The sequence below is a fragment of the Erithacus rubecula genome (assembly GCF_903797595.1).
Source record: "Erithacus rubecula genome assembly, chromosome: 6".
Classification (NCBI taxonomy): Eukaryota; Metazoa; Chordata; class Aves; order Passeriformes; family Muscicapidae; genus Erithacus; species Erithacus rubecula.
Genome location: NC_136688.1, coordinates 39,090,702 through 39,116,995, shown reverse-complemented (window position 1 = coordinate 39,116,995; position 26,294 = coordinate 39,090,702). Strand labels below are relative to the sequence as shown.

The 26,294-nt window shown below is 42.9% G+C and overlaps 1 protein-coding gene and 1 long non-coding RNA gene across 5 annotated transcripts in view; one reads left to right on the top strand and one right to left on the bottom strand.

Moving 5' to 3' along the window:
• Positions 1 to 10,211, top strand: part of LOC306803310 — a 47,512-nt gene extending 37,301 nt beyond the window's left edge. Inside the window, exon 3 of the long non-coding RNA XR_013774601.1 lies at positions 10,070 to 10,211. This is a non-coding gene — a long non-coding RNA (uncharacterized lncRNA). The remainder of the gene's footprint in view (positions 1 to 10,069) is intronic.
• An 8,168-nt stretch (positions 10,212 to 18,379) lies between these two features.
• The window catches only part of ESRRB (estrogen related receptor beta), a 123,325-nt gene continuing 115,410 nt past the window's right edge, over positions 18,380 to 26,294 (bottom strand). For all 4 annotated transcript variants that reach the window (XM_079308572.1, XM_079308571.1, XM_079308573.1 and 1 more), the window contains one exon: positions 18,380 to 21,103. In XM_079308572.1, the coding sequence (XP_079164698.1) occupies positions 20,859 to 21,103 (245 nt within the window). In that variant the 3' untranslated portion in view covers positions 18,380 to 20,858. The remainder of the gene's footprint in view (positions 21,104 to 26,294) is intronic.

Genomic DNA, 26,294 nt, shown 5'->3' with positions numbered 1-26,294 from the left:
GTTTTGCAGTATAATAAGATATTTACTAGTTCAGCTAGGTAAAATTAGGAAAGAGGAGATATGATTTCGATAAATACATCATACTACAAAACTCTCAAGAGAGAGAACAGCTATTTAAGCTTAAGGAAATGTTGGCACAAGAAAAAAATGGCTGAGAATAAATTATTCTGGAAATTAAAAAAGGTTTCTAGCCATAGAGAAGTGACATTCTATAATAGACTTCCAAGGGAAAAGAAATAGAATAAATTTTAAGATGGAACTTGCTCTTTTATGAAAGGTCTTCTATAATGGAAGAGAGTAGACTACATGACCAAGGAGTCTCTTCCAATCTGTACTTCCACTCCACTCCCCTTTCCTCACCCTATACTGTTCCACTTCTCTACCTTGGCACCCTGAGCTCCACCTGCTCCTGCTCTGAAGGCACCATGGATCCCTTATCAGAATTCTGCACTGCAATAGGCTGTTTTTAATCCTCCCCGTATCTCCCTATTTTTTTTCCTTGCCAAGCTTGCTGGGCTGTAATGTTTCCCTTCGTGTAATCCATCACAGACACAATGTCGCTTGTGCAAATTAAAATGCACCTTGGAATAATAAAAAAGGGTGGGCTTTTTTTTTTCTTCCTTCCCAGCAGCAGTTCCTCAACACAAACCATTTGTCTCTGGAAAGAAATTCAAGAATGTTAACCCTGTGTATACTTCTATGGGGTACACAGCACCTCCCAGAAGAACAACACTTAAAAGAGACCTTGAGTTGTGGACCTTGCAGATAACTGGAACTGTAACCCACTATTTTTCTGGTGAAAATGTTGGTAATAGGGTTCAGTGTAACGAATTAAAGATACCCCATGTCAGGACAAAGAGATACAATCCAGAAAAACTACATAGCAAACCTTGTGGTGCTCCACAGAAATCAAATTGGACATTGGGACCTTTAGAAGGAACCACTGGAAATTACTTGAGTGACAAAAGAGTCACCAGGCTATGCCATACTGATGCACAGTTCTGAAGGCTATAATTGGCTCATGGATCAGGCACTGGTCACTTGTGATATAGACATAAACTTACAATGAACTGTTGTTAAATGAATTCCATCCTTGATGAGATGCTGAATGTAAAAGGTTACATCAAGGACAGGATTTTATATTTCTTCCTTCTTTCATTTCAGGGGAGGGTGTGAATTTCTCCTCAGTGGCATATAAATTCCATTAAGTTAAAGATGCATTTTAAAAATCCATTTTATGTGGTAAGAAAGGTCCAGAGTTGGATTGAGAGGTAGGCAGACACCAGATGATTTGAGTGCTTGGCCATAGAGTTGATGTGGCATTGCACAGCCACCTAGGCTGCAATGACATGGGAATAATAGTGTGGACAGTAGACCAAGATGATCTACATTCCCTGCAGAGAAGCACTGGTGCTTTGATAGAAGGTCATCCTTTCTTGGAATAACAAGACCAGTAGTGGTTGGACAAATAGGCATGTATTCAAAATGCACAGGCATCCCTGGCTAGGCTTCCAGAGGAAGCTCTTCTCTCTTTGGGATGGCCTGATTTTGCCCTCACTAACTTGAATTTTTGGGTTTTTTTAAACTGTTTTGTAGAGACAGGGTAGGTGGATGGAATTCACTCTGTAGAGTAGCAAATTCTATTTCTATACTGTGGTTTGTCTCAGTAGCAAGGCTGTTCTGTTTTTCATTTTTTTAGGGGTCTCAAACAAATTCCATAAAATCCTGGGGGATTGTTGCTTTTGAATTTATTTTTCCCCCTTGTTCTTCCTACTGTGAGTCTTACTGTCTCCAAGCTTCATCATTTTCATTGGAAAATAATAATTCCAACTTCAATCTCTTCTCAAAAATTTTGTTGTGAAAGAAATAGTGCTGATTTCTTATGGAGTGACTGTTTTCCTTAAGCTCCCTCTTATAATGGAAATTTCATAATTTAAAGAACCACCAGGTTTTTTGCAATCTTTCTGTCTCCAGTGGATAAACAGAAGATTTAAATTCCTCTAAAGCCCAGCTTCCAAAGGAAACAAGTCTTAAGAGATCACACTGTCTGTCCATGACAGTCTTTATCTATCTATTTCACTCATTCCTCACAATAAGTTTTGAATTGAACATCTCACCCACAAATAAATAAACCTGAATGAGATGCAGGGATCTTAAATGTGCTAGGTCCCATCAATTTCTCTGGACAGACAGTTTTTCAGTATCAGCTCTGAGTGAAAGATTTCTAATCTCACCACTTGCTAGAGAGATAAAAAGTCCTGAAAAAGGGATGCATGAACATCTTAGTTGTGGGGAAAACTCTGACTGCAATTTACGTGTTTGATATGCAGCACAATAAATTCAGCACAAGAAACAAATCTCTAGGAAGCTCAGTTGAATTCTACCTGCTATGTGAATTAGTATGTTTCTTTTTATTGCTTTCTTCTGGACTGAACTTGCCTTTTCCACTGAATTCTCACACTTTTCCCATTTTGCTTGTGCTCTTAATCATAGGGTGTCTTTAGCAGTGCATTCTGTTAAAATGTCCGTGTCCATGGTCACCCTTCACAGCAGGAGGGGCAGTAGCCAGCAGTCCTCAGATCCTAAAGAAGACAAGTCCAAGCTAGGGTGGCAGAACCTTCCTGCTTGATGGGGCCTTACAGAGTTGTTGTCTGCAGTGAGATGAGGGTGCCTGCCTAGTTTGTGGGCAGTTAAATATGTGGTTGGCTGTGCTGATTTGGGCTGGAGTAGAACTAATTTTCTTCACAGTGGCTGGTATGAGGATGTGTTTTGGATTTGTGCCGACACAGTGATGGAAGTAGAGAAACTTGGGAGAGTGAGTGAGTGAGTGAGTGAGTGAGTGAGTGAGTGAGTGAGTGAGTGAGTGAGTGAGTGAGTGAGTGAGTGAATGAGTGAGTGGCTGCTTGGGGCTTGGTTGCTGGCTGGGGTTAAATCATGACAGCTGTTAAAAGTTTTAGATTAGCTTGAGAGAGAGCATTTGCTAAAGAAGGAGACTACAATCAGTATGAAGAGTAGAGAGCTGAGAAAGCCTGTGGATGATTTCTTGCTGTGTTTGGCCTTGGAAGCTCCTTCCCTTGTAGAGTCTCAGTTTCCCCAGATGCAGGCTAAGAACAGTAGCAGCTGTCTGTGCCTCTTGCCATTAGTGGAGTAAAATGAGATGCACTTGCCAGCGGAAGAGTCACCAAGTGTTGTTCCTGTTCTGTTAAAGAAAATTGGGACTTCAGCAGGATATACTTTCACTGGACTTTAGCAGTAATTACTTTCCAGTGCCACCTAATATTGAGAGGAATGAGCTGTCAGAACAGTAGTGCTTGAAAGTTCTTCCTGGCTCAGACACACAGGTTCACTGGTGTCATGTTTTCTGTTTATTCAGTGTGGGAGCAGGGCCAACTTGGGTCATAGAAGGAGACAACTGGGAGTTGGTAAAGGAAAAACTGGGCATGATACCCCATCCCATTCTTAATTGTGTGCTGATCAGTAACCTTTTCCTCACCACCAAGATTGGACTACAAGGGCAGCTGCATTGAGCAGAACACGTATTCATCAAATCTGGTCCTCAGGAAGCTGACAGAGGTGATTGCTTTGGAAGCCTTGCCTTCACTAGTTACTGCCATTGCTCTGGTGACCTCCTCTTGTGAAGATGAGGTAGGAAGGGATTTTTATGTTCCTTTGCAGGAAGGCAAAGCTTTCTGTGGAGTCTGAATCTGGGGGAGCACTGAATGGTATTGGACACTGTGATACCCCTTTTCTGTAGTACTTTTGCCAATCTGTCTTACAGCAGTCTCCCATAGTACACTTAGATAATTACTAGGACAGTGTGAGAAAAGTTCATGATCATCTAGAGCTCTGTGATCCACATTCACTTACAGGTCTTCTGCACTGGCATCAGGGCTGTCCTGACCCTGTCTATTGAATTTAATGCTCTATGGAGCAGCTGAAGTTCTTAGCTAACTGAAGAGAAATGATTGCCTCTTTCTCCCCTGCCCTTTTCTGCAGGAACCCAGAGAAGATGAATTGGTCTGTTGATTCAGAGCAGAAGTAACTTGATCGTTGTGTGCCTCTCTGGAAAATGACCACACTGCCCTGTGCCCACGTCTTGGTGTTTGCTGGTTTCACTGCTCTGACAGCATGAAAGATGTTTGGTTTTGTTCCTAATGCTGTTATCATTTATCATCCTATTGTAAAGCCAGAACCTGCTGCTCACCCATCTTCCCTCTGTGTTAGGTTTTCTGCTCCCCCTCCACTCCTGCCCTGGTAGTGAAACTGCTTGTATGTCAGAAACAAACAATCTGTTCACTGGGTACTAGAAAAGACACAGCCCTGAAATCACTGTTGTGATCAATGGTGATGGTTTGACTGGGTTTCAGCTCTTGGGTTTTGGAGGAGCAGCTCCAATCATGAAGTGGAGAGCTGGTAGTAATCTTATTTTATCCCACAAAGATGGTAGTTGGTCCTGAATCCAGGGCACTCTTATATAGCTGGTGCCTGTGGAAGGACATAATCATTCAGATGCTAGAGATGGTGAAGGGGGTACAGTGTGCAAAATACCTATCCTTCAGCTGAGTAAGTACCTCAAAGCTGCTTGGGCTATAGCATACATGTGTCAGAGCTGTGGAATATGTGGGGCTAGCACATAACTGAAAGGGCATCCTGCCATCTTCTGTCTTGTATGCATGTCCTCAAATAATCCATAGGCAGCCCTCTAACTGCAGCTCAATGGTATATCAATTTCTGTGGATAAGCTGAAATAATTCAGAGGAAAGCAGAAATATCTGACAGGACTTGGAGATGACAGGATGAAGGAAGAAGACATACCATTCATCCCTTCATTCCCTCTGGCAATGTTTCCAGACAGCAACAGCATGAAACCTACAAAAATGTAGTTTGGGGCTAGAGGTATGCAGCACACTGCTACTGTTTGTTTTTTTAACAGGGGCTGTGCTGAAGGATTTGTTTCTCCTCCCTTACATGTCTCACTCCTGGTTCAGCAGTAATGATAAGTCTCATCTCTAGAACCCAACAAACATTGTATTGTGTTTCTAGAAATATTGTGTACACCCTGTAAGGGATTCCTCACCCACCTTGGAGAGCCAGCCTGTGATGGTAAGACTGCTTGCAGAAGGACCAGCTCTGTGAGATTGTTGATGATGGGAGCTCCTTTTGTGGGAGGATGGGGTCTGGTGTCCTCCTAGTGGTTTGGAGGGGCATACATCACAAATTTGCAGTGGGATGGTGGCACCTTCTCTGATATCAGGCTCTACATGGACCAGGGTGACCCTATGCTTTCTATGTTTTCTAGGAAAGCAGAAGTTACTTTTCACTGTCTGGTATCCCTGGACATTACTTCTTGTGTGAACTCTTTGTAATTCTGTATTGCTTGGCAGCCAGACATGCATTTGTGGGAATTGTTGCATCAAATTCGCTTCCTAACACAGCACTAGCTTTGCTCTTGCTAGACAGAGAAGGATTTTGATAGGTATTGGACCTCATGCAGAAGCCCATTTTGATATAAAATCTTCCCGTAAGCAGAATGATTTCATTCCATGGGCAGGCCATCATCTTTTTCCTATACATCTGCCAGAGTTGCCAGCTTTAGACTCTTACTATCCTTATTTATAGAGCAATATAAAGGTTCTGAGCATTTTCCAGATACATAAAAGAGAAGATCCTCTCTCTTCAAAATGCTGACAGTATCTCATATATATTGGAGAGATGGGACAATGACTCATGTTCTGAGGAGGGCCAACATGGTGCAAGAAGAGCTCAGAGAAGTCTGTGACAGGAGGCTGTGGGGGAAGATACTGGCAAAAATTTGGTGCAGAAGCAGCTGTGGGTGATGTGGCCAGGGTGATGATGAGAGAAGCTGAGAGAAGATGGCAGGGCAGAAGTCTTAGGACTTGACCAGTAAAAGAAGGGGAGCTGGGGGACAGTAAAACTGCTATTGAAGAATGGATTAAAACCAGCCTAGCAAGCAGTGCTCCATTCCTTTTCTGCTCTCAGCACTGAGAAGATTGAGAACTTCTGCACCCTCCCCACTCTCCTTCTGCTGCTCTGGTTGCTGAGGAAGGGAGGGAATGATGTTAATGACTATCATTAGCCAGAATGGGATAAGGGCTGAAGTTCACTTGTAGTTGGTACAATGAGAGTTGTGGTGTTTTTTCCCTAGTGACTGTTGGGGTCTGTGTACAATGTGTTTCACTTCTCCTTCATGACATGTTTAACAAATCCTTCACTGTTTCTATGCAATTCTAGTTTCTCACGTCATCTTGTGGGTCCCTAGGCTGGATGCAGACCCCTGTTTTAGGTCCATATAAGCTTAACAGTAGTGGAGTTCCATGGTTTTTTACCTCTTTATGGATTCGTGTTCCCCTGTGACTACAAACCACAAGTCAGCAATGTCATCTGTTCTAGTCAGTGCATGTGGTCTGCACTGACCTTCCTCCACATTATGATAATGATTGTGGGAGAAGGCTGCAAGTTTTGCTTTTTTGTGTGTCTGTGGTAATGGGTACCAGCTGCTAGACTGAAAGACACCCTTGTCATCCCCCCTCACCTCCCTCCTGACTTTGTGCCCAACTGGGGCTAACTACTCCTGCTGCCTTTTATTAATCTTCTCCTGGGACAGCACTATCAGTGGCCCATCAGCATTCAACATGCCCTCAGTCACTGGTGCTAACTCGATTAGGGCACTGAGGAGTGACTTACAGGGGAAGCTCTTCTCCACAGGCAGTATTTGCATACAGTGATTGATGCTGGTACCTCCTCTAAACACATCCACATTTTGCATTTTAAACAAAGCAATTGCTGTAGAGCTGCTCTCTGCCACTCTGTGGGATTCCCAGTACCAGCACAGGAACTACCTACCCTTTCTTGGAATGGCCTCTCCTTCTCAGAGGACACTACAGTGGGATGAGGAGGTCACTGACCCCATCTTCTGCTTGAGGGCATGACACTAAAATCTGTTGTGTGTCCTGTCTTGTGAGTGGTTTGTGGAGACTCTGGGCTGTGTGGTCAGTGTCACACAGTTGGTGGCTTTCACCAAGAAGGTCAAGCTCCTGTGGGGTACATAGCCTGCAGCACCCTGAGCATCCTTCAGTCTTTCCTTGGATTTCAGGCTCAGAGTAGGCTCCCATCATATTCACCACTGTCTCTGTCTTGGGAATACATGAGCTGACTGCACCATGGAGCACTGAATATATGTGTATATTATCCAGAAGCATTTTTCATATTATATGTATGAATTATATGTATATGTTATGCATGTACAGCCCTCCCCCAATATACATGTATATAAAAAAATCCATCTTGCTAATTGTCCAAATAAGCAAAAGGTGCCACACTTTATTACAGCTTCTACTGTGGACTTTCTAGCAGGGTATGTCCAAGTGAAATTCTGATTTGGAGGAGGGTGTCCTAAGCCATGTGTCTGAAGAGCAAAGTGTACAAGGGGGGAAAGGGGCATTTAACTTCTGTATCAAGGAAGGACAAAAGGAACAAAAATAAATATGTTGTGATACTGCTGGTATCACAGATTGCTTTGCAAAGTGGCAGTTGTTTTATCTTCTTTATTATATCCTAAGTGTTTTCTTTCTTTCAAGACAAAAAGAAATTTGCCCAGAAAGGAACCCCCTTTGAACAGCAGCAGGGACTTATCTGTAGTTGAGGCTGTGAGTGCAGTGGAGCAGGCACTCAGTCCTCCCCTGTGTCCCTGGGTGCAGGGATCACTGTGTAGATCAAATAAATAAATATCACTTATACCCACTGTGTGGAGGTCCCAGAAAGGAAGGCTCTAGAGACTGTCAGTGCTCTTTGCCTTGCAGATTTCCTGCTGCACTGAGGGTTTAACACCTTCAACACAATCCAGAGGCTTGCTGGCACAGTGTTCCAGTGAGGCCCAGAAGAGTTTTGATGAGGTTTAGTAAGAAATACAATTTTCATGCATTCCTGCCATTACTTTCTCATCTTTGTGCTTATCTTAAAGGACTTGCCATGTACTGCCAGTTGCCCATTTCTTGTCTGAAAACTTCATGGTTGTGCAAAGCCAGGCACTGCATTATTGGGCTCACACTGTCTGGCTCTGTAGATGTGGGAGCTCCACAGTGAAGGTGGCCCTTTCATCTACTGCCACACCATATTAATTTTGCAAATGTGACAAGCTCAGCTTTGCAAAAATAACATATTGCCCATGTCTTGTTCTATTTAATATTGTATTCAAATGGTCCAAGTGCTCAGCGACGTGGGCTGGGGGAATGGCTCTGCAGATTTCTTTGTCACTTGAGTGGCAGCTGGCTTCCAGGAATAATTATAGCTGTTCAGTGCCATGGTACATCAAACCTCTTGGGAATTAGTGCAGCATCAGGTGCATGGTGACTGAGGCAAGAGCAGAGATGCTCCAGTTCCCAAGCCATAAAGGTCATAATCTTTAGAAATCCCAATATCCACTTAGACTTTGGACTTCAGTGAAAAGGAAGCATTGCAGTGACCTTACAGATACATTCTAATTTTCCGAAAATCCAAACAGAGAAATTTAGACCTTAGGAGTTTGAAAGTGAATTGCATTGCCATCATGTGGATGCATAGAAGCTAATGTCTAGTCAGAAAAATTATGGAACCCTTGTTTATTAGTTAGAAATAAAAACAAAGTCATCATAATTATGAAAGTTGCTAACTCAGAATGCTTTTCAAAATGTGAAGTGAAATTATAATGACAATTTACCTACAGTACTGTCCGAGTAAACACTGAGGTTAGTTTGACCCAAGTAATATGGATTATTAGTATGAATTGGAGTCTAACATGTTCATTAATGCCACTAATTAGTGACATTTGGGGTTTACAGACTTAGGTGTTAGAAACATTAAGTAATTAGAACATGAATGTGCAAAATAGCTAAAGTGGTATGGGATCAACATGATCCTTTTATGTCTTCTTCAGGGTGGTATTTCCAGACATGGAACTGCACAAAAAGTTGTTAGGGAAAATCCTATCTGCTCAGCTTTACCAATTAAAGCTGTTAAAATTGGAAGCTTGTTTCATTTCTACTTAAGTAAATATGATTTTATGTAGCAATTGCAGTGCCAGAAGCAAATCTGATAAATTAATGAGTGTTTATTAGGCTCTATGTAATCTTAATCTAAGTCAACAACTACTCAAAATTGGGTGGGTTTGCAAATACTCGTGGTGCAAAGACTAAACGGAAGATGTGAAACTGTACTAGTTCCTATCTGAGCTCTTTTAGGGCATGTCAGCTGCAGGCTGGGTACCTGCGTGCCTCCAAGCTGGGTTTTTATAGGACATGAGCTCCTGACTTTTCTGATTGAGATCTTCTATTACTCTGCCTCTAGCCTCTGATGTTTCCCCATGGGTAAGAACCAAGCATATTGCCTGGCTGCCCCAGAAGAAACCCAGCTGGTTTCTATCTTCTGCTTCAAGCTCCCGTGCTCCCAGTTCCTTGAGTGGAGCAGACTCTGTATCTATCCCATTCTCTGCTCCTGACTTTCACCTCCTGGCTGTGCCTTCAATAGCCTGGCCATAGCTTGGCCAGCATTTCTGATAGGTTGCTGCTCCCTCTCATGACTTCTTCAGAAAAAGGTGTTGTGCTGCAATACAAAAGCAAATCCTGAGTCAGGCACAGAACTGAGACACTTGCTGGACCATCCTCTTCAGTGTATATTACCAAGAAAACTGAACAGGTGATCTGGCCTTTTTTTTCATTCTAAGACTCCATCTGGATCAGGAATCATATAAGCATTTATGTGGAAAAATCTTTGCTAAAATATTCTTACAGGTGGTTGCATGGTCTTAGCATAGTAAAGCACAGTTTGCAGTGGTTCAAGCAATTGTCCTCCCAGATTATATTGTTCTTGTTGCTTCAGTCTGGGACAAGTGAGAGACTGATAGTGGATCACTGGGACATGGGGTAGGATTTCTGCTATTGCCACTTTTCTGTGTAGTACCCACAATGGAAATAGAGTTATGACATGAATAAATACAAATATTTCCTTATGCAGTTTTCCCCATGACAGAATTAGGTGAAAAGAAGGAAGATGAAAAGCCTTTTTTCTTCTGTAGGACATAGCCAAATGCACAAAAAGTAAAGAGGAATAACCTAAGCAGACTTCAGAAGAATCAACAGGACTTTTAAAGTACTGAGAAGCAGTGGAAAGAGGGCAAGGACACTGGAGCAAAACTAAATAAATTCTTTGTGATAGTTCTTCCCTGTGATTCTAATTTTACTTGATAATTCAACCAATTTAACTGATTCAGAGTAAAGTTCAGTGGTCTGTGACTTTCCAGATCATCCCAAATGCCTTTTTTAGCACAACTTAAAACATTTGCTACCCTTCATTACTCCAGTAAAACAGTTGCCTTTGATGAGAGAATTCATGTCTTCAGCAGCTCAGCCACTTCCATTCAAAAGTCCCACAGATCTCTTGGATGTACATGACACACTGTGCTGGTGATTTATCTGTTATTTAGCAACTTGTTCCAACATCTTCTCTCCTGACACCTTGGACTCAGAAGGTGTCTCATCTTCATTACTTGGAAAGGGTCATTCTAGGAGAGGTGTCTCCAGTGGGTGTCTCTGGGTGCAGTCTGGCACAGAGAAGCACCATTTTTGATGTCTAGGCAAGTGCTTGTCTTTAAGGCCTGCTTCTCTTTCTTGTGTGCTGCACAGACACAGCAATCTCTTCTCCACAAAGAAGAGCCCTAGGAACCACATGAATTGGGAGCAGGAGACACCCTGTGTCTCACACAAATGAATAAGGGTTGGGCTGCATTTCAGCAGCTGCAATTTTTGCTGCTGGGAAGCAGCCCCAGAACTCCTTACATTCATCACTTCCTTTTTTCTGGATTCTTTGCTCCTGGCTATCAAGACACAGATTTGGGGTAGTTGGTTAAATTCTGCTTTTTAGACAGAGAGATAATTAAATATTTGGAAGATTAGATATTAAGAAGACATTTTTTACAGGGAGAATGATGAAGCTCTGGATTAGGTTGCTCAGAGAAGCTGTGGCAGCCACATCCCTGGAAGTATCCATGACCAGCTAGATGGAGCATTAAGCAACTTGGTCTGGTGGAAGATGTCCCTGAACATGGCAGAGGGGTTTGAACTATATGATCTTCACAGTCCCCTTCCAATTCAATCCATTCTGTGATTCTATGAATAATAGTGTTGATAATAATATTATTGAAAATAGTATTATGCCCATGTCTCCCCACTCCCATTAAGAATTGGAGGCTGGGGACTGTGAAGGAGAGAAGTAACAGAAGAGAGAGTATTTATTTATTTAACCTACTTAGCAGCAGTAGCTGTGAAGCATAAAGTTATCTGCAAAGGGTGATTGATTCCTCAGCAAAGTCTGAAGCACAAAGATGCAGTGGCACTGCTTAATGTTCCCTATGTGTTATTATTATATTTTTTCTTTCCTGTTGGTTTCAGAGGTATTATGTGTTCTTGACTTGCCAGGTACGAGTTACCTGATGAGTGCTCATGGGAGACATGATTATTTAATTTCTCCATCACGGCAGGGAGGTCACACAGACACTTTTGTGAAGGACATCTAGCCAGCTCTGCTCACCTTGTGAAGCATTGTCCCAGTGCAGATTAGTGGCTTTCCCTTGGCATCTAACAGGTGAATTGCACCTATTCATAGACACAGCCCAGACAGTTCCTGTTGCAGTTTCTGTTCTTTGACTCTTTTGAGTCTGCCAGATGAACAATTTGTGCTGTGGAGGGTGCAGAGCCAGATTCAGGGAAAAGGGCATTTGCTGTGATGACCTGTGTGAGAATTGATGTAACCAGCAGAGTTTGGGACTTGCTACCAAGGAGGTGACAGCATCATTGCCTAGCATGATATCACTGACAGCTTGGGGGTAAGTTATTTATTCCTTGTTTTGGAACAAATATACACAGTAAGCAGCTGTAGGTAGCCTGCTTGTGGAGATACCTTTGCTTGTGAAAATGTCCAGAGGATTAACAGGAGCAGCTCAGCAACATGCTCCAGGACACACAGCAATCACAAGCTCCAGAATGAGCCGTTGATGCACCCTTTTCTGAATGTGTTCCACATGAAAAGAAATGCCCAAAGACAGTTGTCAAATCCCAGTCCAAGATAACTCAGCCAACACAGTGATTAGGTCTCCCAGAATTTGAGAGGTCCCAGGAATCTTTTATATTAGGTTTTCAGTCACTTTTTACTTATTTGCAAGCCCCATTCCCTGGGGAAGGAGAGGTGAGCCAGGGGCCTGCTGTGTGTGCAGTGAGCAGCCATGGAATGAAAAGGAGGACCCTGCCCAAAATGTTTGCAATAGGCAATGGATGGCAGAAGGAATTGCTGAGCTATAATGGCTCTGTGTGCTGGGCAGATGTGTTATACACATCTGATCTGTCTTACACAGTTCAGAACACACTCAGGGTGTATTCCTCTCACATAGTTCTACTCTACTTGCAGCACAGTATGGTGGGCTCAGAGGAGATTGCAAAATAGTGTCATATTTGCTTATCTATCAATTAAAATTTCACATAGTATTTTTGTAACTATGATAATAACATTATCATTTGTTAAACTCAAAACATTTTATTTGCCTGTCCACTGAGGTTTTGATTATCCCTTGCTCATTTGCAGATGCCAGTGCCCAGTCCTAAGGTAATCCAGGCAATTTCTTTTTCTATTAAAAAGGTGGGGTGGTCTCTTGATTCGAGCAAATAGAGAAACAGCCTAATATATATCCAGGTGGGCTTTGCTCCTTTTTTCTGGTTGTTTCTCTCATGTTTACATTTCTAGGCACTTTTAGGAGGCATCTATGATTTATTTACAGAAGGTTTTTATTTTCTGTGATCATTTATTGTGAATTTCATAGTGTTTCTACAATAGCTGTAACTCAGTTTGGATTAATAACTATTTGCAAAGCAAACACATCATCATGGGAATGCACCTGTTGTAGTTAAAGCACTGGCAGCACCACATGTGGCTGTGTGCTGTCCTGCTGCATGGCCTCACTGGCTTATGCTGGCAGGATTTTGAGGTTCTCTTGAGTTGTGCTGAAGAACCTGAGGTGAATGTGGTATTTCTCTGGTTTGGCGTGGTTTGTCCAGTTAACTAGAGCTGCTGCAGCAGCTGCTGTGGACAGTAATCTGGCTGTGGACATAAGCTTGAGAATGATAGGAAAGGATAACCTGACCTAAAGGGCATCAATGGTGCAATTTCACAAATATCCTCCTGTAGCCATTCCTTTGGTTTGGAGAATGTAATTTGGGTCACATTTCATTTCTTGCAGCACTGGAAAGCCAAGACATCTGATGTAACCAGCTAGAAAAAGTGAGTCTGGGCTAGAAGAGCTCAAGACAGCAGAAGAGCTGGGGATAGCACCCCTAAAAACTGGTGTCTGTGCCAATGCTGGAAGCACTACACCCTCAGGACACTGCTGGATTTTTGTGGTGTAATGACAAAACCAACAGGGGACATAAGTGATTACCTGAGTCTTGGTTACAAGGGTTCATTAGCTTGAAAAATATCTGATGAAACCAGACTTCCTAAGACTGACCCAGAGGACCAGATTTGTGGTAGCATTAACTACTGACAAAAATATAAACAAGAGTTTGGTTGATGTGTTTGAGTTTAATAATGTAAATAGCAATAGAAAATGATTTGTAGCATTAACTGCTTCCAGTGTTGTGATGGAAAGGAATTTGCAATGCTGGAAATGCAATAATTGAAGGTGATTATAATTTTTGCTTCAGTTAAATAATTTTCATTCCAAGTATAACACTCTACACTCCAATGAGATTATTTATAACTTATGTATTGCACTTGAATTAATTGGCATATGGTATAAATTAACCTCTCTCAAAAACTTGATTTATGTGCTTTGTTCTAACTGATCTATTAAATGCAGCTTTTTTTATGTTGCTTCTTGCCAATTTAGGCAAAGTGACTTGAGTTTACACTGTCCTGACTTCTCCTTATCTGATTACTGCCCTGCTTTTTAAAATTTAAAAATTCCAGTTATGTCAGGGATGTATGAACAAGCTTATTGAAAATATAATTTAGTTTCTTAAAATCTGAGAAAAAATGTATGATAATTTCATTCATCAAAATAATAAACTTATTTCTGAGCCTTTGTATAGAATGGTTAAGGTGCTAATTTTAAGCACTTAAAATTAAGAGGTTGGTATTTCTAAATTAAGCAAGCTCAATTCTTGCTTAATTGGATGTCAATTCTTGCTTAATGGGACTTCTAAACAGAAATCAACTTCTTACTGTGCAAAAGGAAGAAATAAATTAAAAAATTCTTTTGTTCAATATGTCAAGGAATGCATTAAAATATCTCAGTTTACAACATTCCTTTGTATTATAATAAAATTTGTATTAGTTTCCTCTGTTTTTCAGGTGGATGAAAAAGTAAAAAAGATTGAGGAAAAGACTGCATCCATGTAAAGGAGGAAGGATTCCAACCTGTTATTGTTATTATTATTAGGAAAACATGATTTAAATAGGCTAGTCTTGTCTCAAAGTTACTTAGAAGGCAATTGTGAGCTCCAGTAATGCTGTGAATGAAAAAACTAAATAATGCAATGGGTGGGTACATTTGTCTGTACACAGAAAGAGGGGTCTCTTTATGTCTGTGTATGTCAGATAGAGATTAGATTTTTGTACTTGTCTTTAAAGCATCAAGATCAAGTGGTGGAAGGCAGCTATTTGCCTTTCTCACTGTCACATTTTCCTGACTTAATTGGTGCTGAGTGTACCCAGGGAAGGGGTAAGGCTGGCAGCCATGCTTCCTCCCTGAAAAGAAATCACTGTGGGTGAAATAAGACACCTAGAAGATTGTAAATGGTAAGGAAAATTTGATCCTTAAATTTGTGTGAGACTAAATTTTACCTCCTTGTCATGATTGTGTGTTCTACTCTGGTCATCTGCTGCTGGCCATGTTATCAGAGGGGGCTGAATGGGTCTGTGGTCTGAACCAACACAAATATTGAGATGGTTGCAGTAGCATATGACTCGTTATATTTATGAAGGACTCTGTGAAGCACTGAAGCCTTAGCAAATCTGTGATATGTCTTTGGTAGCTGTTTTCCTTCTTCTGTTTATCTTGCAAAAGATGCTTTGAGCCTCTAGCCAGTTCTGATCTTTCCTGTAACTTCAGTGCTACTTGTAATTATTTGGATGCTGCTACTCTCAGCACACTGCTAGGTTAGTCCTCCTGCTCCCCAGGTGCAGGTGTTCTGCTTTTCCCATGGTGTCATTTCAAAAATGCTGCAATGAGAGAAAATGTGTTTTTAAAGAAAGCCAGGCACACAGTGCAGACTCTCCAGCTTTCCATTACTGGAAGCTGAACAGTAAAGTTTTCTGTACCTCAACCAATGTTTGCTTTAATTTCCTGTGTAATATCTTGGCCTGAAAGAGAAAAACCATCATAGAATCATAGAACAGCCTGCGTTGGAAGAGACAGTTCTCTTGCTGGTTTTTCTTTTATTTTATGTGTAGGTAGCCACAAAAATACTACTGCACTAATGTTTTACTATTTGAAATTTAAGAACATACCCCAGCAGTTAAGCATGTCCTTTATGAGTGAAATGTATTTAGAGAACTCAACATTGATTAGTAAAGAAACCTGTTTTCCTCTCCAGTTAATCAGAGAAATTAGAGTATTTTCCTAATATTTCTTGTGAAGCCCATCTGTAAGAGGAAATATCAGGGTTTGCCTCAGTTCATCTCAATGGGGGCTGGGGGTAGCTGTTTCCAGTGTACAAAAAGCTTGTCACACTCCATGTCCCACTACAGCTCTGTGCTCATTTTGTTTTTTTATTCAGGCCCATTTTTAGCACAAGGCCTTTCCCACTTGTCACCACTAATTCAGCCACCCCCTCTTCTTCAGAGGGGAGGCTGAGTGGCCTCTGAACTGCCAGGTTTGAGGTATCATCCCAGTGAGTGCCACTGCCCGAAGGAAGGACATTAGCAGTGTTGGCTGAGGTGTGTTGGAGATGGAGGTGCTTAAACAGGGTGGGACAGAACCAGAGGTAGAACAAAAGCCTGGGGTCCTTGTTTCTCACATCTCTGCCCCAATTAGCACAGTGCATTTCCTTCTGCTTTCTTAAGCAGCTGTGAGCTTTCCCTCTTGCATGGCGTGACCACCAGATCAATGTGAATGCCATAACTTTAGCACTCCCATCCACTTCATAAGCACTGGGCAGCTGCTGTAATGGTTGCAACACTCATGATGTCACTGCTGGGTTTAAGCCAGTGGTCTATTTTATGATTAGAGGTTTTTTTTCCCCACTAGAACAACTTCCAAGATTTTTTCATCTCTAGCTCCTGTTCATTCCTTGTGCCAGTGAAGTGTAGAACATGGAATGAAAAGGAGTGAGGGGGAGAAATAGACTGGTCTGTGGCAAAGAGTGGCAACAGCACCTGTCTTCAGCAAAGCTCATCTCACAAAACTTAGAAGCTTGCCGAGAATTTTTTTTATATGGGAAAACATGAAATGAGCATTTCTAAGTGAGAGGGCTGGGGATTTCCTGCTCTTCTGCAGCAAATACAGACAGATCCTGCCTTCCCCCCACTGGCCTTTTCTGTGGAGCTGTGTGCATCCCAAGGGACAGAACACAGCAGTTCCTAAACACAACAAACATTACTCTGTCTGCATTAGTTTTTTACATTTCTTTGTTTTATTTCTTGTTTTGTTTGAAATGACCTGTACCACAGGAATACAATTTATTTAACAGGTTGTTATTTTTTTAGGAGCAGATAATAGTTAAGTAGATACTGTTTATTTCACTGACTGTCTATGACTCCCTGCATCATTCTCACAGCCTCTGTCTCTGGCGTCTCCAGGTAGCGTAGCCACAAGAACAACAGAGCAGCCTTTGGCCATACAATTGATTATAGCTTGTGGATACAAAGTGGAAGCTCTGTTTTCTTGGCTCCAATTGGTAATAAAAGCTCACATGTTACATTCTAGGGTCTTTCTCAATTACTTGCCCCTCTAATAGCTGCTTACATGTTTCTGGTGAAGCATGTTTTATTTTATATATTTATAATAGTTAAAAAAAAAAAAAAAGATGACATAGCTTACAAAGAGAAAAATAATGCCCCCTTAGCATGAGCAATACTGCAAGGTTCTGATTGTTGTGGGGACGTTTCTTGTAGCTTCACAGTTTTGCTGAGAGGTGTAATGCCCAAGTTTCCCCAGAAATCTAAATCCAGAGTGGTAATTTACTTTTTAATTGATCCCCATGAAATTTGTTTTGCATTACAGGTCAGACACTGCTGTTCCCAGAGAAGAATGTACCCAAAACAGAAGTGCTGGTCACTTGGGAAGAACTGCCTTTTGTAGTAGCTGACAGGTACATGGTTTCTGTTATCCACACATGCAAATCAGGGGCTGGAGCTGCTTTTACCATAGTTGCTGGTGTGAGTTTATTCGCTGTCACTGATACACTTACCTCTACTGCTTCTCTTTTCTTTAGCTATATTGAGCCCATCTGTGTCCCAAGGCTCAAGCTCCATCATCTTTTACCCCACGAAGAAGGACAGCTGTATGACACTGACTCTGGGAATCCTATATTACAAATGAGCAGCATAAAGGGCACTGACCCAAACCCATTTCCTAGCTCATGTCTCACTTTGCACATCTCCAGACCTTTTTGTAAGAGACTGTGAGCATTCAAAGACCTAAGCAGTTGCTGAAGCTTCATTTCCTACTTCAAAGTGCATTGGGGGGACTATACTATGTTACACTCCTCTGGAATCCCAGCTCATTGTGTAGCTGGAAATGCTCTTCAGCTGTGTCAGTGGGATAGTACTAATGATGTACAGCAGATCAGAGTAACTGGGAAGAGATGATTGTGATTCCTGCACTTGTTTGCAGGGCTCAAGAGACCTGACCTGCTTCCCAATTTAGGATGGTGTAAGCCTTTTAAGGGTTAAATCTTGACAGGCGTTTGTGTCCCAGTTCCTGGAGAAGAGTTTGCATTCCTTGATTAGAAAATTTAATATATCCTGTCTGGTTCACTTCTCATCCTATTTCAGAATAAATGCAAACATTTCCCTGCATATTATTGTCAAGCAATGGAGAATATTCAAGTGGGCTCCGATGTTATGCAGCTGTAATAGAGAAAGAAGTTCCTGGAAAAAAAAAATGTATTTGGTATCTTCATATTGCTGCACCAAGGCAGGAGTTGCCTCCATCCCATCGCCCTAATCTAAACAGCCAGCAGTCTCTGAGCTAGAAGCTAACTCAGCAGCTCTCCAGAATCCTGTTTTTAAATAGTTTCCTGTTATGGAGAGCAGGCCTGAGTTCAAATATAACAAAGCTAGAAGAGCCTTTTGGGGTTGTTTTGGGTAGTTTTGGGTTGGGTTTTTTTTGGGTGGGGGGGTGGGGGGAGATTTGGTGAGTGTGTTGGTGTGTGAGTAAGTGACCTTTCCAGCAGGGCCCAACAGAGTAACAATTGCTTCCTAGGATCTTTTCAACCCATTTTGGGACAGCTACCTTTGCACAGCAGGCTGGGACACAATGTGCTGCAGCTCAGCTGGGTGGGACTTGGCAGCATTGCAGCAGTGGTCAAGTGAGTCAAGCTTACAGGTGACAGTGCAACCCAGCACATCTGTGAAAGCAATTATACCACAGCCAGAAAGAGTTGCCAGAGTGCAGCACATGGCAAGCTGGCTCTGTAATGGTGGCATGCATTTCACTTTGGTCCCTCAGTCACAGATGGGTACAGGGATCATGAGTGCAACCAAAGCCTCTCATTTTCTCCCCAGATGCCTCTGGGAGGGAATGGGGAAGAGAAGCACAAGTATTTGCTCGAAGCACAAGGCCACTGTGTAATTGCTGCTGCTGCGAGTACAGAAGGAGTCCCAGTTCCCATGTGCCTTCTGCCCCTCAGGTCTCTGGTGGTTTACTAATATGCCTGAAGCAAGACAATTCCTTTACCAGGTGAGTACAAAATGAGTGACTGTGTAGCACAGGAAGAACTCAAAGGAGATGGAATGGAACTAACTTAAGTACAAGGTGTGGGCTGGCTATGAGACCTGAGAGGTCACCATGAGCACCCCTGTGTCTGAGCCTGCCAGAGCAGGGCTCTGCACTACTGGCAGCCCTGCTGGGACACATTCTGCTACAGCAGAAAACAAGCACCCAGTGTCTCTGATCACACACCTCAACCCTGGTTTGGAAGACTTCCTCCTGAGGGCAGGTTACTCCTCTGATACACCAACTTTCTCCTGAGAAAGCCAGGAAGTGGTGGAAGCTTGAGGAGAACAGAGGCAATAGAGCTAGTGGTGTCTCAAATGTAGATCAGAGATTTTTTCTCACCTCTAGTGTCATGCTGCTGACCACAAAAAAAGACTATATACTCAGGTTTCCTCAGCTCAGGAGAGCTTAAAACTAAGTGACTTAGAAACAAAGTTTCAGAGAACACCAACAGTCAGTTTTGTCAGTCACCTGCATTCCCCTCTGGCTATTGGGAATGTAGCAGTTATGGCTTAGGCAGCAGATCTAAACCAGGTCTTGGAGACAGCAGGAACCTGGTTACATAAGAGGAGTAAATAAACGTTCCCCCATTCTTCTCTCACCACCTCAAGGTCAGGTATTTGCTTTCTGATCAGCAAGAGAATCTCTTACCAGCCCCAGGTTAAACCTATTCTAGCTCTTTTCCTGCTGTTGAGGATAATGGGATGAGGCAGGGGAAGACAGTAGTTGGAGTATCAGGGGTTTCATGCCATCCTCTAATTTATTTCCCTAGGCTGCCACAAGAAAGCAATCTCTCAGGCTCTAGAGCTGCCTCCTCTGAAAAGCAGTGCCCTTGATTCCTAACTAGAATTTGGCATTGAGCCTAAAGTCTCTGTGGAGCCAAAGAGCTCTAATGAAGTCTAGGAAAGATCTGCTGTGGGGTGTATTTATAATTGGGCAGTAACCATGCAGACAAAGCCTTGTGTTCTCTGCCACAAGGAACAGGTAGGGAATGGCACTCAGCTGAGCTGAAGAGGCAGGTTTGATACACTATGGGGTGAAGAGTGTGGAAGAATTGTAGTTAGCACCACATAGGAGAGGATGCAGAGATTATCAAGTCAACCCAGCACTGAAGCTTAACATCAGGCTCTTTTCTCTTGCCATTTGGGAAAGACTTGCATTTTCTCAGGGACATACCTCCTACCTCTTCAGGGGCCTGCGGGGGTTGTACATGGAGGGACTAGCCAGGCGTAATGACACACTGTACAAGGTGGCAGAATATCTTACACAGTTAGGAGCATCTTTCCCAGTAAGAAGTGGGGCCTGTATGTACAAGTGTTAGAGGAGTCTGGGAGGCAGCCTTTTTGTTCAGGAGAGGTCCAGCAGCATTGCTCTCCAAAGGAGCATCTACTCTATCGTAAGAGGCGGAAAGGTGACAAAAAGGACACTGGCTGCTTCCCTTTCTAACTGACCCCTCGTAACACCAGCAGATAAAGTTTATATTGACTCTATTCTTCCTCTCCTCCTGCTTCTGTCCCCACTCCCCCTCCAGAAGTGGCAGAGGGAGCTGGGAAGCAGGCAGCCTGGACAGCGGTGAGAGCATCACTGAGCAGAGGGGCTGAGCCCCGATGATGCCTCAACAAGTGCAAGAGCATAATCTGGTATTTCCCACAGAGAAAACAACGAAAAAAAGAGAAACAGGTGACTGATTAAAAGTTTCCCCCCTCCTGTACACATGATTCTGCAGTCACGCCGACAGATAGACATTAAATAATTCTTCCATAATAAATGATTGGAGATAAAAGCCGGCGGTGGCTGCTGCTGCTGTTTGGATTGCTCCGTTGTCTGCATCTTTGTTTCTAGTTTGTTCCCCGGCCACTGTCGGCTGGTGCTGGGGCTGTCAGACCTTTGCCTCTAGCATTTCTAGGAAGAGTTTATGCATGGGAACCTTGCCCTGCAGTTTGATGCTGTAGAAGTGCTGCACAGCTTTAGCAGCCGTCTGCCGCAGGAGGGGCAAGGTCAGGAGCAGCTTGCCCGCTCGCCGGGGCTCCTCGTTGCGCTGACTCAGCTCGTAGTCCTGCAGGGCTTCGTGGAGAAGGTCCTGGAGTTTCTGCACTGCGTCCATGTCCTCTATGTGCATGGAGTCTGCGGTGAGGGAGAAAACACAGCAAAACAGAAAAGTCAGACATGAGAAAAGAAATCCTTTATGGTTCTGAAGCTAATGATATTTTCTTTCCTTCTTATCTGTTCTTGTGGGAGTTTTTTTGGGTTGTTTCTATTCCCATCCCCAGGGGTGTTTTTTGATTTGTTTCTTAAGTGGAAAAAACCGGCTTGCTGGCAGGGGTGGTGCTGCTGCATGAAGTTGGGCAGCAGCCCAGTGTGCTGGGCCCAGCAGTGCAGGGACAGGAAGGCTGCCAGGGGTGGGTGGGTGACACACGTGCCCTGTGTGCTGCCCGGCCACCCCGATGCAGGCAGGGGTCAGGCAGGGGCCTTTGTGATTTGCACTTTCACTTGCCCTCCATGCTCCTGTGGGGAGAGTCACCCCGCAAGGGGCAGCAGCTGCTGCGCTGCCGCTTGGGAGCAATCTCATTAAGAATAATTAACGCTGCTCTAGCGCTTCATCTGTCTAAACTGCCTAATTGCTGTGCAGCTGCTAAGGGTGTCAGCAAGACAGAAAAGCCCCAGTAGGTCACAACCAGTGTGCCCAGGGGTGTTGCCAGACCCACCTTTGTGCATATGCCCCTGCTTTCAGAGACTGCCAGCAGCTGCTCAAGGAGCTTCCTGCTGAAATAAAGGAAACCCATGCCTCCCTTAGGCTCCAGTTGGATTTCTATGAGCTGTTGGAGGGGCTAGCAGGACTTGCAAGGCTCCTTGGTGTGTCTGTGAAGGTAGCTAGCTGGTACGGGTTGAGATAGGGAAACATGCTGAACACAGACTGCTAAACTTGTGTCATGGTGTCGGAGGGAAGGACCGAAGAGCAGAGAGGCGCAGCATCACCAAAGGTTTTCTCCCTTTTCATCTTGCTGACACGCGCTTCTTTCTTACAACCATGACACAGCTGGAGACACTGATGCCTTGTCTTCATTGTCCAGAGACTTTTAATCAATACTGAACCTATTGATAAAGATTCCTGCCACAAGGCAACAAATACAGAAGCAATGGTGAAGAGAGAGCATGGCAAGCACACATGCACACGTGCAGTTGCACCGCCTGCCATCACAGCCTGAGCTTTGAGTGTGCCAGTGCTCTGGCTCAGCCTACACACAAATACAAATGTGAGGACATGGGCTCCCCAGAGTGACAGCAGTGAAGGGGAGGAAAGCTGACTGAAGTGCTAAAATATCTCTAGAAACATGTGTCATCTTTGTGGAGAGCACAACACAAATTAGAGACTGTGAATTTCGTAAGATACATTTGTGGTAAAAATACTATTTATGATGCATTATTTATAAAGTATTACAACAGTTGAGAAAATATTATGTCTAGCAAGAAAGCTGTTTAAGAAGCTGTTTAGAAGGAATGCACTAATTAAAAAGATATTAAAGGGAAATATCCCCAAGAAACCTACCAAAGAATGATTCCTGATACATTTATTATACATTTTTATTCAAGAGACCAGGCAAAGAAGTTCAGAAGACGGCTGCTAGGTCATCACAGTGACCTGAGCTAGACACAGAGGTTGATTCTGAATAGTAGGGAGAAAGAAGCATGTTGCCAAGTCAGTCGGGCAACTTGTCCCAGCCAGGTAGCACCTCTGAAAAATTTCCATATACAATCCAAGAGAAGTAAGTGGGATTTGTATCCTGCCAAGACTCAGAGGTCATTTTGAAGACTGGAAGTATCAAAAGCTGGAACGTCCCCTATCCTTTCTGTTGATTGTCCTTCTGGCTAGGGGCACAAGGGGGAGAAGTAATCACAGCCTGTCAGAGTTTGCAGATCCCAGCAGGTGGTAGAATTACTGTGCAATGAGCCATGCTTCAGGGTAACGTGGGTGCTCTGCTTTTGGGTACTGATTCTGCTGTACACTAGACAGAATCCCAAAACTTCCCTTCTGCCACCTGGCCTCTGTAAAGGTGGCAAGACTTAACAGCACTAAATAACTAAGTGTATACAGAGAGAGAAACTGGGGAAAAAAAGATCAAAGCCTGCCCACCCCCCCCACCATACACTGCTGAAAGAAGCTCAAAATTGGCATCTGACAGCAAAAAATAAACGAACATTGCAGGATTAATTTCCTAGCAATCCATCAGTGAACTGGTGTCGATGGCATTGATAAACTGTTAATTACGAAATCAATAGCTATGAATTTTTCCAGCTAGCAGAGCACTGAGGTTGGGGGCAGGCTGCCTGACCATGTCCCTGAGGGTCAGCTGGCCCAGAAGCTGGGCTGCATAGCAGGAGCCCTTCTCCAGCACTGCTGGCATGGGCACAGGGCAGGTATGAGAATGGATGAGGCCCACTGCTTCCTCACCTAACTCTGTTCTTGCAGCTTCTCACAGGAATCAGAACCCCACAGGACCCATTAGTATCCACTAGAATTTGCTATACATCCTTTTGCCAGACCCAGACATTGCTCACTCCATCTTAGCATTAAAATGCATTGCAGAAAGGAAAGGGAAAATAAATTTTGCCCACTCTGGGATGTCCTAAAATGAATGTATGCTCTATGCTAAGCTAGAGGACTCCTCAATACATAGGCTGATCAATTTTTATTCCTAAGGAAAGAGGTCTTAGGAATGCTTAAAAATGGACTGCTGACTCTGAAGTGTAACAAATTAAGTCTACATCACCTCTACTCCATCAAAAAATGGGTGATCATATTGTCTGTGACTTGCCTGCTGCTCTGAGAATTAAGAATTCATCCCTCAGCTCTCTAAAATGCACTTACTAGACAGAGATCCCTTGAATTATCATTCCCAATCCCAGCAGGTGTGTTTTTGGTGCATCACACCAAGGACTCAGAGATCAGCCTACTGTCAGCTTCTTCTCTAGTAAAAAGTGAGTGAGCTCCCACTTCTATTTTCATTTCTCTGAACTCTTAGAACCAAGGGGTCACACAGGGCTGCATAAGTCCCTAGACCTTGGGCTGCATGAGCAATTACACCCAGAATTTATCTACGTGGGAGGGAAGGCACAAAGCAGTTTTAGGCAGCACAGGTGCTAATCAAGGTGTTCATCTTTGAGCCCTATCTCTGATCCAAGGGAGCTGAAGCCTGGCCCAAACTGCTCTCCTCCCATTTTAGGAATTGGCTGTTTGCATGGCAAGCACACATACGTAGGTTCTGTAAGTTTATCCCTGTCAAAAGTACACTAAGAAAAATAAATGGCATTAAAATAACGTGAAGGTTCAACGTTAAGTCACAACAGAAAAATACACTTGCCATATTCCAGCTTTCTTACCTGTGTGTTGCAAGAAGCTTTAATTACTTGAAAAACAAAATCCCATGTTTTGCTTTCATATATTTCAATACAAATATCAAAGCAGGACTTTTGTGGATTATGCTTCTACATAGCTACACTTCTAACTGCACTAGGACAAACCAGTGAAGTCAGAGTGACTTCTTCCATCCAGCTGAGAACATGCTTTAGCCTGTGCTTCCTGACCCTTACCTTGGTTTCTTCACTCCAGAGCACTGGAAATGGAACCCCAAAGCATCTGATGAGTGTTGGTTGTTCTGTTCTGTCTTTGTTTAGTTTTACTCCTCTCCTGTGGAGACTGTCTCATAAGCCTTACTCTGGGCTTAGTCCTGGAAGCACAGTGAGCAACAACAGCAGAGTGCTTCTGTTGCACTGTGAAAAACTTGACAGCAGGGTCCACAGCTAAATGTCCCAGTGTGGCACTTCTGTCACAACTGCTACCCTAGCACTTCAGCCTCTCCCTGTTTAATCCTGTGACCCTCCTGGTAGACAGGGCCTTAACAGGGTGATTACATCACCCATAGCCACCACTGCACAGACAAGAGAGGCTAGCCTTGGCCATCTGCCCATCCTGGTTCACTGGCAAAGTGAAGGCAGCAATTAAAATTAAAAAAGCAATATATGAGAAATTGAAAAAGGGAACAAAGATATGAAGTACAGAAAAACAATAGGGGAAATGAAGGACATAGGAGGAAAAGCCATGGCTAGAAGGGCTAAGGACAGTAAAGAAGTTTTATAAATATTTAAGGAATGGAAGAAAAATGATCATTTATAGGGGGATTCTTTTCAACTGGAGATTATTAACCTATTAACAGCAGTGCAGAGTAGATAGAAGTCCTGCATGAGTATTTCTGTCTTATTTGGAAAAGAGAAGCTTTATATACCTGTGTTATATGAAGATGATGAAGACTTCATAGTCTGTTGTTTATGCAAGAAGGTATTAGGACAAACTTCACAGAATTCAGCAGAGATGGATAACTTGGCTTTATGAGTTCTAAAATTGCTGTCTGAGACTCATCCAGGGCAGATTAATAAATCTTGGTATTTTTAAGAAATTCAAGATGACTGGAATGTTCTAATGATATATGACATATTTTCCTAGGTGTTAGGTGATAATTTGTACTCTAGCCTGATGGGGAACCAGGGGGGAAAAAAAGGGAAAAAATAAAGTTGACATTCAATTAAAACTAATAAGATGGCATTTATAAGACATGTAAATATGGTACTTAGGGACATGGTTTTGTGTTGGACTTGGCAGTGTTGGGCTAACAGTTGGAAGTGGTGATCTTAAAGGTTTTTTCCATCATAAATGATTCTCTGATCTTACTGCCAGTCAACATGATATTTGGAAAGAGAGGTCTTGTCAAACAAACTTGATTTCATTCTCTGATGAGATTACAAGTTTGGTTGATAAAGTTAACTGCACAGATATAATAGACTTAGGTTTTTATAAGGCACTTGGCTTAGGACCACAGGACATTCTCATTAAAAAATTAGCACTATGCAATATCAATAAAGAACACTTTCAATTGATTAGTAACTGGCTAGATGACAGATCTCACAGTAGCTATCAGTGGTGAATCATCCCTGAAGAAGGAGTTTTCTCATAGAAATCCACAGGGATCAGTATAAAAACAAGCTGCTACTCAACATTTGTATCAATGAGCTGTAAGGATTTTTTTTTTAATTTTAAATTGCTACTGCTAAGGAATGGGTGGATGGCAAACAGGGACAGAATGGTGTAAAATGGTGAGGCAACCTCACAGAATCCTGGATCATGTCCTTACACTTGAAGTAATGTATCCATAGCCAAGGAACACAACTATGGAACAGGAAGTTTTTCATGTCAAGCTGTCAGGTATAAAAATACCCAGAGTCATAGGACCCAGCTCAACAAAGATCATTCTTTTGGGGCTGA